This window comes from Gobio gobio (assembly GCF_949357685.1).
Source record: "Gobio gobio genome assembly, chromosome: 11".
Taxonomy (NCBI): Eukaryota; Metazoa; Chordata; class Actinopteri; order Cypriniformes; family Gobionidae; genus Gobio; species Gobio gobio.
The window spans coordinates 24,510,897-24,527,946 of NC_137104.1; the positions used below are offsets into that span (position 1 = coordinate 24,510,897).

Here is a 17,050-nt window from a genome sequence, read left to right on the forward strand (position 1 = left end):
TTTGCTCTACCTAATTAAATAATACATCAAATTTGATCTAATTTACTTTAATTATATTTCTAATGAAAAAAGAACCCTTACATTTTGTTCGGATAATTTTTGACTTAAGTAGCCTAGACAAGTAGTAGGCTACACAGAGATATTTTAGGCTACATCTCAAACGTGGTCGTTTGTGTTTAATTTTATGGTTACGTTTTATAATTTTATGTTGAAAATAAAATTAACGTTATGTTCATTTTAAACATAAAATTAAATCGTACATTTATCTTGTGCTGAACAGGTCGATTTATATTTATATTTAATAATTTAATATATTTAACAGATGCTTGTTTTGTTAAATGTTGTAAGACTGCATATTTTTTGGTCTCACTTGTTGATTCGTCACCTCAGTTTGTGTCGATAATAGTGGGAGCAGTAACTCCGCTAGTGCAGTAGGTGGCAGTCCGCTCTCAGATGTTTTCATCTGCAATAAAGCAGCGAGTAACGCTTTCGAGTAAAAAAAACAAAAAAAACATGGCACCGGTGGAGTTAAGATTTTCTGCTGAAGTTTGACTAAACGTCTATCTACCGTTTCATTGACTGAATTGTGTGAGATATTTCCTTGGTGGCGTCAATAAGTAGTTTTACTAGAAGATGTTCGTGGCGAAGAGCATCGCAGCGGATCATAAAGATCTGATTCACGATGTTTCTTATGACTTTCATGGTCGCAGGATGGCGACCTGCTCCAGTGATCAGAGCGTCAAGGCAAGAAAACACTTTTGTGTGATCAGTTTAACCGCACAGGACTTTATAGAGACTTTGTCCAAACTTATATTGAGCTGCCTGCCTAGAAAGTAAATACTGCACGCGCCTGTGATACCAAAAACACCATGTGACACCATGTTTTGAGACGGAGCCAGATATTTAAAAATAAATTTCATGTATGTTAATAATAGTACGTTTTATTTTATATAGCGCGTTAAATGTGACTGTATAAACCATTAGTCTCTCTCTCTCTCTCTCTCTCTCTCTCTCTCTCTCTCTCTCTCTCTCTCTCTCTCTCTCTCTCTCTCTCTCTCTCTCTCTCTCTCTCTCTCTCTCTCTCTCTCTCTCTCTCAGAACATTAATGCATTTGCAAATGCAGGTTAAATGTATTCTTGTCCCTCTAAGCTGCATTGAACATCTGTGTAAATGCATCTAAATGCCACTTCAAATGCAGCTGCTTTGTTTTCTCTGCATTGCAAAGATGAATTATGTTGATCCTTTTTTCATTTGACTGGTAGCAGCTCTGTTGTCTTATTATTCTAATTTATTGATTAAATGTGAGTATTGACACAAAAGAGGATGTATTATAAAAATGTAAAAAATGGCATTATAAAGGAACAATGCACATAAAAGGTAAAAAATCAATTTAAACTTAGCCTGCACAGTAAACACACTCAGCAAAATATTGTCTAATTAATTATCGTTATCGAGAAATTCACAGAAAATATTGAGATATAATTGTTTTTGTCAATATCGCACACCCCTCATATATATATATATATATATATATATATATATATATATATATATATATAATATATATATATATATATATATATATATATATGTTATATATATATATATATATTATATATATTATATATATATATATGTATATGTGTGTGAGAGTGATAAATTGTAGAAGAATATCTGTTAATGTGTCACGTTGTATGTAGTTCAGCAGTAAAATAATTTGTATGTTCCATTTTTTGGAGTGATTACCTCTGTTTTGGTGATACCAACCACTGTTTTCACAATGAAAATCAAAATTGAAAATTCTTATTTTTATGTTATACAGCAGTATTTATTATAAATGTTTTATCTGTTCACATCGTTATTATTATTATTTTAAATCACGTTCCCTTCCTCTTGCAGCATCTCATCTCATATGACGTGTTTACTGGTGCGAGGGCATATCACATCACAATGATCCAATCAATTCCAATGGACAAAATCAAGTCCGCCTTACATTTTTTCTTGTATGAGAAGCAGTTTCACTCAGATATACATCACGGTAGGGAATAAAAACTTAAAAACTTCCAGTTCATGCGGATTTTAACCGTGACAGCCATATTTCATGGCCTAAAACATTTTTGGTTATACAGATGTTTACGGAAACCTCAATAATGACTGAGAGCAAATTTTCAGGTATTGAAACAATTAGTTTTTCCTTAAAATTTGACTTCAAATGAAATGATCAAGAACTATCAAAGTTACTTTATAAAGTGAAAATAAAGTGAATAAGAAACAGATGGTAGTACTATACTAATACACGGGTAAACACAAAAAATAAGAAAATTAAAAATGGTCAAGCAGCCAGCCTCCATTGCATCACATGAGATGGATTAAGGATGGATAGTAGCGGCTTCAGATAGGAGCTGATGTTGAGGCTGTGGTTCTTTTGCTTATGTGCATACTTGTTCTCCATATTGTTGATAAACCTTTGGCTTGTGTAAACTGTTCTAGGTCTGGGACAAAGGTGATGATGGAGAATGGCACTGTACTGCTAGTTGGAAGGTATGAGCTTTTTTTCTTTTATGTGCTTTGTATGTAAATCTCCAAGTAACCCTAAACTGCATAGCTGACTTTAGTTTCCATCCTCAATCATATGTTGGTTAAAAAGGTGGGATACTATTAGATACATATTCATTATAGCACTTTTTTTTTTTTTTGCCAAATAAAAGTATTAAAGTGAAAGGCCTGGTTTCGGCCTGGTTTCATACACAGGGCTTAAAGATTAGGCTTTAGTTCAATAAGGACATAAGTGTTTTTTTTTAAACAATGTGCCTTAGAAAACAAAAACATTACTGATGTGTGTCTTGAGACAAAACAATAGCACTGACATGTTTTAAGATATGTCAGTGCAAGTTGCTTTCAGTTAAAACAGCTCAAGCATGCATTTTAATCTGAGATTAGTTTTAAGCCTTTTCTGTAAAAACATGGGGAAAGTTTGTGCACCTCTAATATAAAAAACTTAGCGCACTAAATGTGAAAATAATTAATTTGATCAAAGACACTTTATTTGAGGAATTCCTGGAATGGTTTTAAACCACATTCTTCTGACTGTGTCTGTTGTAGACCCATAGTGGTTCTGTTTGGAGGGTGACATGGGCGCATCCTGAGTTTGGTCAAGTGTTGGCATCTTGTTCGTTTGACCGCACTGCGGCTGTATGGGAGGAGATAGTCGGAGAATCCAATGACAAACAGCGTGGTCAGAGTCATTGGGTATGTAAAATCATTCACTTTTTCTTTTTTACAGCCCTAAAAATTTTTATTAAAATTTTAACAATAATAGTGCCTTATTAAATGTTTTATCTTTTCAGAAATGTTGTGTTGTCTGCTGGATTCTGATTTCATAAAAATGTATTATCAAAAATGATGGTAATCAAATGCATAAAACTTCATAAATGTAATTAATATTTTAAAAAAATTAATATTAAATTCCTTTTTTTTTTTCAAAAAAAAGAAGTAAAAAATAGGTTAAATTGCTAATTGCTTAATAGGTTTACTGTTTAAATTAAAACGGACAAATGTTTAATTGTCTATTTATTAAATAATGTTTTAATAAATATTTAATAAACGTTATTATAATTATTATTATTATTATTACTTTGAGAAGTATATTCTACTGTAGTAATAATAATTGTAATATATTTCTGTCATGATTTCTGAAATGCTGGTGAAGTGACTCTCAGAGCAGCTGTGGAGATGAAGTTAATATTCATGTTCTCGTAAAGTGAGACAGCAGATGCTGGAAACTAGGGCTGGGTAAAAAATATAGATTTCTCGATTATAATCGATTCTCATTTTTACAAACCGGTATCGATTCTTAAATCCCAAGAATCGATTAGTTATCCTGTTTTCAGTTGATGAATGAACAGAGCATTGTAGCGCTCCTCCCATCCAATAAATCGCAATAATCTTTGTGCTTTATTATTATTGATATGAAACAAAGTCTCAGATTTAAAATTACATCCATTTTATTACAGAATTCAAAAACATAAATTACCGTTTTGGCGCTGTGGCTTTCGATCGCTGTGGCGCAGCTCAGCTCAAGAGAACCAGCAGCGCGGAGCTCACATTAACTGATCTTCTCTTCAACTATAGTGTCAATAAAACCGCTTGTAAAAAATGTCATGTAACATCACATTTACCTCAGAAAAACCATCCAGTGTCCATAAACTTAAAAAATTTACTCTAGAGAGGAGGATTTTGCTAAATATAGGCTATATATATATATATATATATATATATATATATATATATATATATATATATATATATATATATATATATATATATATATATATATATATATATATATATATATATATATATATATATATATATATATATATACAGTGAGGAAAATAAGTATTTGAACACCCTGCTATTTTGCAAGTTCTCCCACTTAGAAATCATGGAGGGGCCTGAAATTGTCATCGTAGGTGCATGTCCACTGTGAGAGACATAATCTAAAAAAAAAATATCCAGAAATCACAACGTATGATTTTTTTAAACTATTTATTTGTATGATACAGCTGCAAATAAGTATTTGAACACCTGTCTATCAGCTAGAATTCTGACCCTCAAAGACCTGTTAGTCTGCCTTTAAAATGTCCACCTCCACTCCATTTATTATCCTAAATTAGATGCACCTGTTTGAGGTCGTTAGCTGCATAAAGACACCTGTCCACCCCATACAATCAGTAAGAATCCAACTACTAACATGGCCAAGACCAAAGAGCTGTCCAAAGACACTAGAGACAAAATTGTACACCTCCACTAGGCTGGAAAGGGCTACGGGGAAATTGCCAAGCAGCTTGGTGAAAAAAGGTTCACTGTTGGAGCAATCATTAGAAAATGGAAGAATCTAAACATGACTGTCAATCTCCCTCGGACTGGGGCTCCATGCAAGATCTCACCTTGTGGGGTCTCAATGATCCTAAGAAAGGTGAGAAATCAGCCCAGAACTACACGGGAGGAGCTGGTCAATGACCTGAAAAGAGCTGGGACCACCGTTTCCAAGGTTACTGTTGGTAATACACTAAGACGTCATGGTTTGAAATCATGCATGGCACGGAAGGTTCCCCTGCTTAAACCAGCACATGTCCAGGCCCGTCTTAAGTTTGCCAATGACCATTTGGATGATCCAGAGGAGTCATGGGAGAAAATCATTTGGTCAGATGAGACCAAAATATAACTTTTTGGTCATAATTCCACTAAACGTGTTTGGAGGAAGAAGAATGATGAGTACCATCCCAAGAACACCATCCCTACTGTGAAGCATGGGGGTGGTAGCATCATGCCTTGGGGTTTTTTTTCTGCACATGGGACAGGGCGATTGCACCGTATTAAGGAGAGGATGACCGGGGCCATGTATTGCGAGATTTTGGGGAACAACCTCCTTCCCTCAGTTAGAGCATTGAAGATGGGTCGAGGCTAGGCATGTGCCGGTATCAAATTTTCATGTTGCGATTAATTGCTGAAGCTTTTATCACGGTATACGGTATTATCACGATATTGAAATAAGTTGCAAAAAAAGTGTTGTCATACTATAACAGGTTAAATCACTTTCTTATAACAAAAGAACCAAACATTTAAATACAATAAAGCAATACACAAAAATGTATAAAGTAAACAAATATTTAAAACAGATTAAAGTGCAAAAGAATTATAAAGAACAATAGGTATGCTGAAATGTACATTTAACTAAGATTAATTCATTCTTTAGAAGTATTTTTCATTGTCAGTTTGTTAATGAAGGAACTAATGTTAAATACTGGAGCCTTGTAAAGTGTGTGATTGAACAACAGTCAGAACATATTCAAGGGCATGTAATTTAGTCCAGATTAAAATATAAAATGCAAGTTTGAAAATGAATAGCCTTAAGTCTTTAAGTATTATGTATTAGGTTATGTGATTACTGGGGAAGCGGCTGCATTTCTGCTGTTCCGTCAGCGCCCTCTGCTGTCGAAGAATGAATGTGCACTTCAGCGTGTCTCCTCATTCCGCCATGTGCTCGGCTCATGCACGGTCTATTTACATCAGTGCGCGTGACGTGTTTTTCATTTTAAACGGTTGATGGGTAAAGTATTCTTAAAATTAATTCTAAAAATCTGAATAATTCGTAATAAATAATTATTCACGGTATTTTGAAGTGCCCACGATAACAATATTGTGCATGTTCATTATTGCGGTATATTGTATTACCGTTTACCGGCACATGTCTAGTCGAGGCTGGGTCTTCCAACATGACAATGACCCGAAGCACACAGCCAGGATAACCAAGGAGTGGCTCTGTAAGAAGCATATCAAGGTTCTGGTGTGGCCTAGCCAGTCTCCAGACCTAAACCCAATAGAGAATCTTTGGAGGGAGCTCAAACTCCGTGTTTCTCAGCGACAGGCCAGAAACCTGACTGATCTAGAGAAGATCTGTGTGGAGGAGTGGGCCAAAATCCCTCCTGCAGTGTGTGCAAACCTGGTGAAAAACTACAGGAAACGTTTGACCTCTGTAATTGCAAACAAAGGCTACTGTACCAAATATTAACACATATATATATCACATATACATATATATAACACACACACACGTTTGAATAAATCTGGCAAGTTTTTTTATGACAGCCACCACCATTTAAATGTTTATATGTCAAAAATAGAAATATGATTATGTAATTGTAAAGTTAATATTATAACTTTATTATTATAATTTAAGTGTTTGTATACAAATAAGTAAATTTTTACCTTTTAATAGAAGACTAATGTAGCCTATAGGCTACAATTGATTCCCATAGTTTACAGCATTAGTTAAGAGATTTTATTTCCTTGAGAAAATTTGCCATGTATTACCTGATATATATCCAAAATAATCGATATTGAATCGAATTGCAAGCTTGTGAATCGAAATCTAATCGAATTGTGAAATGTGTCAATACCCAGCCCTACTGGAAACACACAAGTGTCACTTATGCCTTGGTTGAGTATGTGTTGTAGACAAACTGCTACTCATTCACACAGAGAGAGACAGATACATGTAGACTTCATATTTAAGAAATGGCAGCCTTTCTACACTTTAATATTGACAGACACTAGTCTGTCATATTACTATTTGATTAAGTCTACAGCCCTACTTCCGATTTATTCTTCCAAAATTTGCGAAATACTATGGCATTCTGTGATATACACGTTGTCATCATGTCATAGGCCCTTACTTTGCTTTTCCTGTTGCTCAAACAGTAGAACATGGTGCTAGCAATGTGTTTGATTCCCAGGGACTGCATGAAGTGAAAAGTATAATATAATTAGAGTATACAATGATTTCAGAGTTGCTTTGAGAAAGTTTCTGCCAAATGTCTGAATATAAACTTGTGATTTTGAGGGTAACCTGTGAATTTTCTGAAAAGAAGTTGGTAACCTGTCAAGTTTTGTGCAACTCTGAAGCATTGTCATAGGTCTTCTGTTGATTTATTCTGTGCTTCTCCAGATCAAGAGAACCACACTGGTGGACAGTCGGACATCAGTGACCGATGTGAAGTTTGCACCAAAGCACATGGGCCTGATGTTGACCACCTGCTCTGCAGACGGTGTGGTGCGCATCTACGAGGCTCCTGATGTGATGAACCTCAGCCAGTGGTCACTGCAACACGAGATCTCCTGCAAGCTCTCATGCTCTTGCATCTCCTGGAACCCCTCCAGGTCTGAACGCTGTATACACACACGCACACCTGAATATTAAATAATTATTCTTGATTGTCACAACTGTTTGTTTTGCCTTTTAGTTCTCGAGCTCATCCTCCAATGATAGCTGTGGGCAGTGATGACAGCAATGTCACATACAGTGGCAAAGTGCAAATTTATGAGTATAATGAAAATACAAGGTATGAGTTTCACTTCATGGATCAGTTCCTTAATTTCTATTTTTCAGTTATGAGCATGTTTCTAATGGGTTTATGTTGACCTTCAGGAAGTATGCCAAAGCAGAGACGTTGATGACTGTGACTGACCCAGTACATGACATCGCCTTTGCTCCTAATCTGGGGAGATCCTTCCATGTGCTGGCAATAGCGACCAAAGATGTCCGCATTTTCAAACTCGTACCATTGAGGTAAATAGGATATCACGCTCGGTAGTAAGAAAGCTAAGCAGTTAAATTGGTCATCTTAAAGGCATAGTTCACCCAAATATAAATTCTGAAATGTAGTTTCAAACATGTGTAACTCCTGTTCTTCTGTGGAACAGAACAGAAGATATTTTGAAGAATGTCTAAAGCAACATTGAAAAAAAAATTAAAGGAAGGGCCAACACCATTTATAGGGAGTTGAGGGTGGTGTCTTTTGACTTGGGCTAGTAAACACTTGGGTTGCGTGATATATTGACATAAAATCGAATTGCAGTATGGCTTGGTGTAATTTTCAAAGTCTGCTATTTAATGTAATAAATATATGTGCTGCCGGTTTCAGAGGGAAATGCAGCACTATGTTCATTTATATGCATACAGCTCATGATCCATTGTTTGGTTTGTTTAAATCAACACATGTATACGGTAATACAATATATCATGATAATGAACATGCACAATATTGTTATTGTGGGCACTTTAAAATACTGTGAATAATAATTTATTACAAATTCCGATTTTTTGAATGCATTTAAAGGATACTTTTCCCATCAACTGGTTAAAATGCACAACACTGCTGCATGCTGCATCAAGGAGACGTTCTAAATAAAAATGCACATTCACTCTTTGACAGCAGATGGTGCTGCTGATGGAACCCCGGTAACCCCATAAACAAAACAGCTGCTACTTTGTTTCTGAACAGTATTTAAATGTTTTAACCAGCCAATCAGATTTTTGTAATGGGAATGTGGCCTATGAAAACCCTACGAAAATAGAAAAGAGATAAAAAAAAAAAATAATAAAAACAGAGTAAACCCAAGTGTTCCCAAATCATTAACTCCTTAAAGGATGGTTCACACTAAAAGTAATTTTTAATCTTTTATTTATTTTCTATGCAAATACACTTCCCTACAAAATCATCCCAATCATTCAATTGTTTCTTTCCAAATAGAGCTATTCAAGTTTTCTGGTGAAAAAATTCTTATCACAATACGTGTGTGTGAAATTAGGTAAGGGATGTGCATAAAACTGACATGACACCTTCATAATCATGACATGACACGTCATGAATATGAAGGAGTTTGTATGCATGTTTATGACAACTGTCATTTAGTGTCATTCGCTCAGTTATGTCATTTTTAATGCAAAGATGACATTGAGATGTCTTTATGACAACTTGACATAAACCAATACATCATAACCTGTCAGTGTCTTTGTCATGGCAACTTGACATTACCAAGACAACATAACCTGTCATAAATCTTTTTTTCTGTGGTACAAGTTGAATTTGTCATTTAAAATGTCATTAAGTGTTAAAACTCTGTACAATTATTTCATAACAGCGTTGTGAATATGTTTAAGTTCATAATGTTTTTAAAAAAAAGTTTCCTAAACAGTTAATTACAGCATCCCACACATTTATATTTTCTTGAAATGCTTAATAATTCATGGAAAAGTCTAGCTAAGACACCATCATAATGGCGTACACCTAACCAGTGGTGCCACTCTATCATTTTGAGGTGAGTTTTCACTGTTATAAAATAATTTGACAGAGTATTGACACTTAATGACATTTTAATGACAAATTCAACTTGTACCACTGTAGTTTAGGTCAAGAAAAATATTCATGACACTGTTATAAAATAATAGTATTAACACTTTATACTTTTAATATTTGAATACTTAAGTTTGATAATTAATCTGCTATGTCATGTTTTGACAGGCTATGTTGTCTTGGTAATGTCAAGTTGTCATAACTAAGACATCTCAAATAATGTCATCTTTGCATTAAAAACTACATAATTGAGCGAATGACACTTAATGACAGTTGTCATGAACATGCATAAAAACATGCACATGACGTGTCATGTCATGATTATGAAGGTGTCATGTCAGTCTTATGCACACCCCTTCAATTAAAGTGTTACCCCAGTTTTTTACTAAATCATGAAGCCTTAGTAAGCACCACTCACAATAGCGACGTGCTAACATCTTAGAACTTCTAAGCCACCACCTGGCAACGCCCTAGCTTTGTGCATCAAGTTTTACATAGTTGGTGCAGTTGATTCATGTTTTGTTTCTGACAGGAGAGAGAGTGCCAACAGCTCTGGTCCCACTAAGTTTGAGGTGCAGGTGATGGCTCAGTTTGACAGTCATAACTCTCAGGTGTGGCGCGTGAGCTGGAACATCACCAGCACTCTCCTGGCCTCCTCTGGAGATGATGGCTGTGTGCGACTCTGGAAAGGTCAGCCATAAACTTAATCTACTTCCTGCTGAGTGAATCTTTTGAAAAACATTTTGCAATAATAACTCTTATCATTGCCTCTTCAGATATTCTCTTTACAGTCCAACTCTTTTAATGTTATTTTTATTTATTATAAATTATAAAGTGTTATAAGTGGTATTTTTCATTTATTATGAAAATTGTAAAATAATTTTACAAATAAGTTTCATCAAAATGCTGAATGAATGTCCATTATTAACTTTAAAGGAACACGCTGACTTTTTTGGACTTTAGCTTTTTCACCGTTAGATAAGTCCATACATACCATTCTCATCTCCGTGCGTGCCATAACTCTGCCTGACGCACCCACCACTAGCCTAGCGTAGCACAAAGACTGGAGGTAAACGGCCATCTAGCCAAGCGACAAAATAATGATATTACGCAGCGCCTGAAAATAGTCCCCAGCACGCTCTCTGTGCAAGCAGGTTGTCACGTTGGTTATGTTGACGGAAGTTAGCCTATTTTCAGGCGCTGCGTAATATCACTGCGCCGCTGCATCCATGGTACGGCAGCAAAGTTCCTCGATCATTAGGAATGAGAGTATAGTTCCAAGCCATATCGGTCTAGAAAATCACAACTTTTCTTTTTTTGTCGGTCTTGGTACACGGTGTAACTATACACATCACAACATGTACATAGGAAAATGTTGGCGTTATTTTGTCACTTATTGAGCAGTAGGCTAGCTGGAGCTGTTTACCTCCAGTCTTTGTGCTAAGCTAGGCTAGCGGTGGGTGCGTCAGGCAGAGTTATGGCATGCATGGAGATGAGAATGGTATGTATGGACTTATCTAACTCTGGGGGATACGGTGAATAAGCTAAAGTCCCAAAAGGTCGCCGTGTTCCTTTAAAGTAGAACTGCACGATTCTTTTTTTCAAATAGAAATCACGATTCTGTGACAATTCTTTACAGACAACTAAACAAAATAACATGTATTTTACTAGAGGTTTTGATATTTTTTTGTTTATTGCTGCTGCGTATTTAAAACATGTTTAATTAATTTAAATGAATTGTATAAAAAATCGGTTTGAATGAATGATTCAATGACTCACTCATAAAGACGTCTCTTGTTTCATTAAAGGATGAATCAGCATTTTTGAACAAATGAGCATTCAATGACAAATACCTTTTTTAACAGTCAATTAATGAAAATCACTACAATAATCAATACTGTAGAGTAGACATCTGCGTTTCTATCAGAATTCTATACTTTTATCCCAGTACTTTTGTGATTACTTTGAATATATTTTTGTAATGGTACTGTGTGGTTGAAAAGACTGTTTGTGAAGCTGTTTCATACCTATACATTACAACTGCTCATGGCTCAGAGACGGTGATCTGAATGTTTCGGTGAGATTTTTGTCAAAGGTTTAATCGACTAATAGACACAGGCGAATCGTTGTCATTTAGGAATAAGAGCGCATAGGTGTTTGAATCAAGATCACAATTATTATTATTTTGTATGATTAATCATGCAGCTCTACTTTAAAGTCAGCATAAAATTAAAATTCACCTATTTTCTAAATACATTTTATATGTTGTATCTTGATTTATTCATGCACTTGTTTTTTAAGCCTTTTTTTAATCTTAAATATCATAACTAAATCTAATGATAAAAATGGCAGACTGCTTAAACCCAGCCCTTTTAAAATGTAACTACTTTTAATTTCTGCTGACAATAAGGCTGCTCAGGCAGTGGAAAATTATATGGACTAATTATATCCCTGCCTGATATGTTTCACGATATAAATCACATAATGTGAATTATGCTGTGAATTCTGGTTCATCTTGTCTGCAGCTAATTATATGGACAATTGGAAGTGCACAGGGATCCTGAGAGGAGACGGGAGCCCAGTGAACGGCTCCTCTGGACACACTACTGCTCTGAGCACTGTGGGCCTCCCTGCTCAGATGGTTGTTGGGGCGGCTTCTGCTGGCAGGTATGTGGCGGTGCGGTGATGTAGAGTTGAGCAGTATGACCCTCAATATAGTTATTGTTGCTCATTGACAAATAAAGCTTCAAAAAGTTGTTTTTCTTTTCAAAACTGATTTAATGCATATTTTTGTTTCAGTTGTTAAATAACATTTCAAGGTGTTTAAATTCATTTTGTGACTTTTTTTGTGTCAGGCAGTACAACTAAATAGTTGTATACACTCACTTAACATGGGAAGTGTACCAACCTACCCATACTTCAAATTAGCAGTTTTTACCAGTATTTGAGAGAGATCTGCAAACATTTTCACTCTGCCAAAAGAATCAGTTGTGGTCCTCTGGATGATGCATTATCATGTTTACAGTTATTACCTTGAAAATTAATATTAAAAGAGCCATGTTTGCAGTTGTGCCACCCTGACATTTGAGAATATACAAATGACTGGAAAAAGGTTTTTCAATGATCGGAACCACTTTAAAACTACTGATATTTATAAAATGTGTTTATATGAAAGGTTTCAAACCTGAAATTATGCCATAGTATTTATTTGTAATTATTTTATTATTAATTTTAAATCGATTTCTTAGTCTGTTCATTTGTTCCGACAGTTGCACCACCTGACATTTTGGAGGTTTAAGATAACAAAGCATAAAATATGTATTTAAATGTACAAAAAAATTATTCAAACTAAATAGGTTGTATATAATAAAGTGATATGTGAAATGGATTTATCAAATTGTTTTAAAAGGAAACAAAATTGGGGTCAATGACGACCCATATATGGGTCAATGACATGACATCTATTTTTTGTGTCCGAATTCATTATTTTCCTAAAAAACATTTTTATAAATACATGTCAAGTATCAAATTGATCTACAATATTTCCTTTTTAAGATACTCTTTTAATTTTTTTTGTAATTCAATTGACTTTGAGTTGTGGTGGTCCAAAGACCTAAAATGTCAGGTGGTGCGACCAGCACATTTACATTTAAAAGTATCAATTCCCACTGCAATTGCAAAAGGAAGTAAGAAATATAAATGTAAACCATTATATAATGTATACAAATAATAATAAAAAAATAAAAAATAAAAAAACATAACTCTTTACGAAAAATTGTGTTCTGAACACATAGAAAAGTGTCAGTTTATATGAATTGGACTAAAAAGGCAATACATAGAAAGGGGAATTTACCATGTGATATGCATTTTACAATAATTCATATGTGTATATATGTATATTATTTTAAATGAATATATGGTCGCACCACCTGACATTTTCTGGGTGGTAAAATCAGAAAGTTGTTTAATAATGAATTAATACTGTCTTAAAAGCTGTAAAACCAATATGAATCAACACCATACATTTTTTGGACATAAAAATGCATTTTAAAACTCTTAAAATTATTATTTTTTTTATCTACAAAAAAGTATTATTTTTCTTATTTGTCATTAACCCATATACAGTCAAACCAAAATATTTTCAGACACCACTTTTTTACTAGTGGGTGCAGGACACTATAGTTTATTTATTAACAAAATGAAGCATTGCTTGGTAATTGGTTGACCTAAATTGGTATTTAATTGTGTACTTAAATTTAACAGCTGATTGGTTGATTGTAATCCATTGCATACATTTCTGTCAAAGTTATCTGACATTATCAAGATGAATTTGTTCTGATACAGTTTAACTCTGAATTCTTGTCATATTTTATTACAATTTTCTAAACTTTAGCGAATAAACTATGATAATGTGAGAAAATGTTGAAGGTGTCTGAATAAATTTTGGTGTGACTACATATATTTTACATTTCCTAAATGTTCAAGTTTGTGGTTTAAAGATAATTAAATGTCTTATTTTTAACAGAAAAAAAGCTCAGCTCATGCCAGGCTAACGGCCTAATATGCTGATTGGCTGTTTGCTGCATGCACAGGATTGGACTGAGACCTCATTGACCCTCCTCTGCACGGTGTGACACCTGTACACTCGTCTAGCTACTAATCTGACAGAAGTGTGTGCTGAAGGCACGATCTGTTGTGTGGCTGTTAAAGGAACTGTGCTTGTGTGTTCTGTTCAGTGGCACTTACCTGACATTGAGCCTTTTTTTGTGTTATTGAACAAATTACACTAAATATGAGTCCATCAATATTGACATTCTTATTAATTGTTGTGATGTGATGCAGTATTAATTATTTATTTTAATACTTAAGTGTAGGTCATTTTCAAGTTTCAAAGCATATATGTAGCTGCACCCATTTGTACTGACTATATCCGAAAACTGTTATAGTTGCTTTTAAAGGAACAGATAACTCAATTCTATCATTGTTTACTTGCCCTCGTGAACTTTTACAACTGAGTTTCTTCTGTGACGTATAAAAGGAAAAATTCTAAAAACCCTAATTTAAAAATAAAATAATATTAATGATTTTCACTTGGAACATCAAGAAGGTGAGTAAATTGACGTTTTTTCGCTGTTAGTTTAAAGCTGCTCACTATGTATTGTGTGGTGTGGACAGTAGAGGGAGACACTATCATTCAGTCCAGTTCTGCTCAAATTTTGTTCCGTTTTCAAATACATAATAGGAACAGATTGTTTGTTCTAAAACAAGCAACTTTTGGCAGCGATAAAGCCTAGTATTCAATGATGAAATATTTGACCTGCTAAAATATATGTATCCGTTAATAAACTATTGCCAAAAGTTTGTGTCAGTTCAGTATTTTGGTGCATGAATAAATGAAAGCTGCTATCCGATCATAAATGCTATATATTGTCAATATTCATCTTGAGATGCTAGTTCCCCATCATGACATTATTTATAGTGCTGCCACTTAAATTGGGAATTCAAAAAGAGAAGATTTAAGAGAGAACTCTTGAGAACTTTTTTTTTATGTAACCTTTTCTTTGAATTGTGTGGTCTTCATTCAAAGAAACCTTATAAGAGGAACTAGTTGGTCTGAAAACACATTTAAAAGAAATAAAATATCTGAATGAATCCTATACATTTAAAGCACAGACTAATTATTACACAGATCACGTGCAGTGTTAACTGCAGTTTTCCTATTTAAAGTTACTGAATAAGCTGTTTTTCTTTATTTTCTAGTTTAGCTGCAACTGAAAACCAACATTTATTCCCAAACTAGGTAGTAATATATTCAGAGGCAACTTAATAAAGGCTACATTTCTTTTTTGAATAATTTTTAATTTGATTAATTTAGTCTTTTTAATTAAAATATTTAGTAGTGGAAAATTAGTTTGCAGACTAGTAATTACAAATTTTGACGGGTGTAAACAATGCCCTAATTTTTGGTTAATGAAATTATAAAAATGATAAACCTTATAAAATCACGTGGAATAAAATTGCTCCGATAGTTAAAGTGATAGTTCACCCAAAAATGAAAATTAGCTCAACCTTTACTCAGCCTCAAGTCATCCTTGGTGTAAATGACATTCTTCTTTCAGACGAATACAATCGGAGTTATATTAAAAATGTCCTGGCTTTTCCAAGCTTTATAATGGCAGTGAATTGCTGTTTCTGTTTTGAAGTCCATAAAAGTGCATCCATCCATTATAAAAGTGCTCCACACGGCTCTGGGGTGTTGATAAAGTCCTTCTGAAGTGAAGCGATGCGTTTGTGTAAGAAAAATATCCATATTTAAAACTTTACAAACTGTAATCTCTAACTTCCACTAACTGTCGTATGCACGCGTTCACGAGAGACTGGCGTTCCAGCGTATGCAAAGGACGCTCCGGTGAGAATATGCTAGTTCTCGCAAGTTTTGTTTTGCTCTATCCTCTGCGCTTCCGCGTTCGTCACCAGAACTAACGGTACGCCTACGTCATACGCTGGAACGCCAGTCTCGTGAACACACGTACAAAAGTTTTAAATATGGATATTTTTCTTACACCAACACTTTGCTTCAGAAGCCCTTTATTAACGCCCCGGAGCCGTATGGATTACTTTTATAATGGATGGATGCACTTTTATGGACTTCAAAACAGAAACGGCCATTCACAATCATTATAAAAAGCTTGGATTAGACGGGACATTTTTTTATATAACTCCGATTGTAATAGTCTGAAAGAAGAATGTCATATACACCTAGGATGACTTGATGGTGAGTAAATCATGAGGTAATTTTCATTTTTGTGTGAACTATCCCTTTAAGTACCTTCTTTGAAGAAAAAGTTTCTATTTTGTCTTGCCCCATTGGCTACCATTTTAAAAGCATGTCTGTAAGCATGATTGTGTTTTTTACAAACTGAAGGATGAGCTGAAATTATCTTTTGTGGTAATTTCCTCAATGTCCATTTTTACATCTCTCTATTGTGCTTGTGTCTCTGTGTTGTGGGTGTTTCTCGTTTCTGTTGCTTGTTGCCCACTCTGTTCCTACAGATACTTCTTCCCTCATTTGGACCCCCCCAGAGCTGGATCTCGACTGGCTCACCTCCTGCCTCCACCCTCTCTCATCGAGCAAATGAATGAGCCTGATCCTACCCACGCACCTCAGCTACGTCATCGACACATGGTGAACTCCACCAATCAACCCACTGACATTTTTCTTTTAAATGATCAGTAATTATGTCCAGATCACCTATTTTTATTTAGCAGAATGAGCATAAAAATATTCAACAACTGCGATGTAAACAGAACAAATTTCACGGACATTTGATGAAGAGAATTGGAATAGTGTT

At 34.7% G+C, this 17,050-nt stretch overlaps 1 protein-coding gene across 2 annotated transcripts; it reads left to right on the plus strand.

Annotated features, from left to right (window-relative positions):
• The first annotated feature begins 445 nt into the window (after positions 1-445).
• On the plus strand, positions 446-17,050 carry seh1l (SEH1-like). 2 transcript variants are annotated; one of them, XM_079829624.1, is made up of 9 exons: positions 446-744; positions 2,491-2,541; positions 3,103-3,249; positions 7,511-7,722; positions 7,806-7,904; positions 7,991-8,131; positions 10,231-10,388; positions 12,224-12,365; positions 16,752-17,050. In XM_079829624.1, exons 1-9 carry the CDS (start codon positions 634-636, stop codon positions 16,933-16,935), a joined length of 1,245 nt encoding a protein of 414 aa, XP_079685750.1. In that variant the 5' UTR covers positions 446-633; the 3' UTR covers positions 16,936-17,050. The 2 variants fall into 2 exon arrangements, with proteins under 2 accessions (XP_079685750.1, XP_079685751.1); XM_079829625.1 differs by lacking the exon at positions 16,752-17,050 and adding an exon at positions 14,224-15,053.

Coding starts and splice junctions, on each gene's coding strand:
- seh1l (XM_079829624.1), top strand. CDS start 634: ATGTTCGTGGCGAAGAGCATCGCAGCGGATCATAAAGATCTGATTCAC. Junction 745..2,490: donor CCAGTGATCAGAGCGTCAAG/GCAAGAAAACAC, acceptor AAACTGTTCTAG/GTCTGGGACAAAGGTGATGA. Junction 7,905..7,990: donor GAGTATAATGAAAATACAAG/GTATGAGTTTCA, acceptor GTTGACCTTCAG/GAAGTATGCCAAAGCAGAGA.